Genomic DNA, 1,584 nt, shown 5'->3' with positions numbered 1-1,584 from the left:
TTCCTTAAAAATAAGGAAATGAGTTGAGCAAATGTGGTTTGAAAATTATAGCCCAGCTACCAAAGAAAAACCTGTGGGCTTGAATCATAACAGTTGTCAGGCTGCTTTGAAACATCTGATATCACGATCTAATGAGGAGCCAGTACGTGAAAGAACATTAGAAATGTCTTGTCAAAGTATGTATCAAAAACTAAAATTTTAACAGTAATGGAAAATATACACAGAATCTTCACTTATCAGCATGTCTCTTGTTCAAAGCTTCATTCCTAGTAGTATTTTGCACAACCTACGACGAATATCCTTGGTTTTGATAGAATATATGACAGGATTGAGCATCGGAGGCAGGAAGAGATAGATCAGAGACATGAGAGTGTGTACATACTGTGGGGCATGTCTCACATAGCGAGCAACCAAAGAAACACCAACCATGGGCACATAGAAGATCAGCACAGCACACATGTGTGACACGCACGTGTTGAGCGTCTTTAGCCTCTCCTCCCGAGAAGCAATGGCCAGTACAGAGCGAACTATGAGTACATAGGAGATGAGGATAAGTGCCGAATCCAGGGCAATTGTAGAGATGATAATGAAGAGACCAACAATGCTATTGATCGTGATGTCTGCACAGGGCAGGCGGAGCAGGTCTGGATGTAGGCAGTAGGCATGGGAGAGGACATTGGCCTTACAAAAAGGTAACCTCTTCAGAAGTAAAGGCAGTGGGAGGATGACACAGAAACTGCGAATAATAACAGAAATGCACATACACACAATATGAGCATCAGTGAGCACTGTAGCATAGTGCAGAGGGTTACAGATGGCCACATAGCGGTCAAAGCTCATGACCAACAGGATCCCAGACTCCATGACAGAGAAGAAATGGATAAAGAACATTTGGGTCATGCATGAGTTGAAACTGATCTCTTTTAAGTGGAAGCAAAAAGTGGCTAGAACTGTGGGCAGTGTGGAAAAAGACACACCGAGATCATTAACTGACAGCATGGACAGGAAGTAGTACATGGGCTGGTGTAAGCTCTGCTCCTCCTTGATAATGAAAAGGATAAGGGCATTGCCCACAATAGAGACAATGTAGAGAGGACCAAGGAGCAAAATCATCCAGTGTTGGGAGGTTTCCAGCCCTGGGAGTCCAGTCAAGGTGAAAGGAGGCAGCCCTGAACTGTTGTGGGGGCTTCCTCCCATGCTGGGATTCTTGCTTTGATTCCAGGGCCACTGTCCTGTAAAGAAAATAAATAGATGCTCTGATACATGGCCCTGCCTAGTATTTTGAGAATATTTTCCAGATCCTCACCTCAGGACATTCATCAATTTTGTTCGCCAGGTCACTCATCCTTGCTTCTCATTGTTTCTAAAACTTGTGAAATGGTCTGTTATCTCATTTTATCCAGTTGGCAAAACAAGCCACTTTGCAATTCTTGCACCTCCCATCTTTAAATTTATGAGCTTATTTCTTGTCAGTCCATGAGTATGGCTTTGCTCAAGAATGAAGAGAAACATTCTCCTCATTACCACTTAACTATTCTGATGTCTTCCTAAGCAAAGATTTATTCAGTGAATCACAATTTCTTC

General features: G+C 42.7%; 1 protein-coding gene across 1 annotated transcript; it reads right to left on the bottom strand.

Annotated features, from left to right (window-relative positions):
- Nucleotides 1-252: 252 nt before the first annotated feature.
- On the bottom strand, nt 253-1,197 carry LOC149128425 (olfactory receptor 51I2-like). The gene has a single exon (XM_089303691.1). The coding sequence runs from the start codon at nt 1,195-1,197 to the stop codon at nt 253-255; it is 945 nt and encodes a 314-aa protein (XP_089159817.1).
- Nucleotides 1,198-1,584: the final 387 nt, after the last annotated feature.

The sequence above is a fragment of the Oryctolagus cuniculus genome, chromosome 1 (assembly GCF_051225735.1).
Source record: "Oryctolagus cuniculus isolate XC-2025 breed Fujian yellow rabbit chromosome 1, ASM5122573v1, whole genome shotgun sequence".
NCBI lineage: Eukaryota > Metazoa > Chordata > Mammalia > Lagomorpha > Leporidae > Oryctolagus > Oryctolagus cuniculus.
This window is presented reverse-complemented; position numbering and strand designations above follow the sequence as displayed.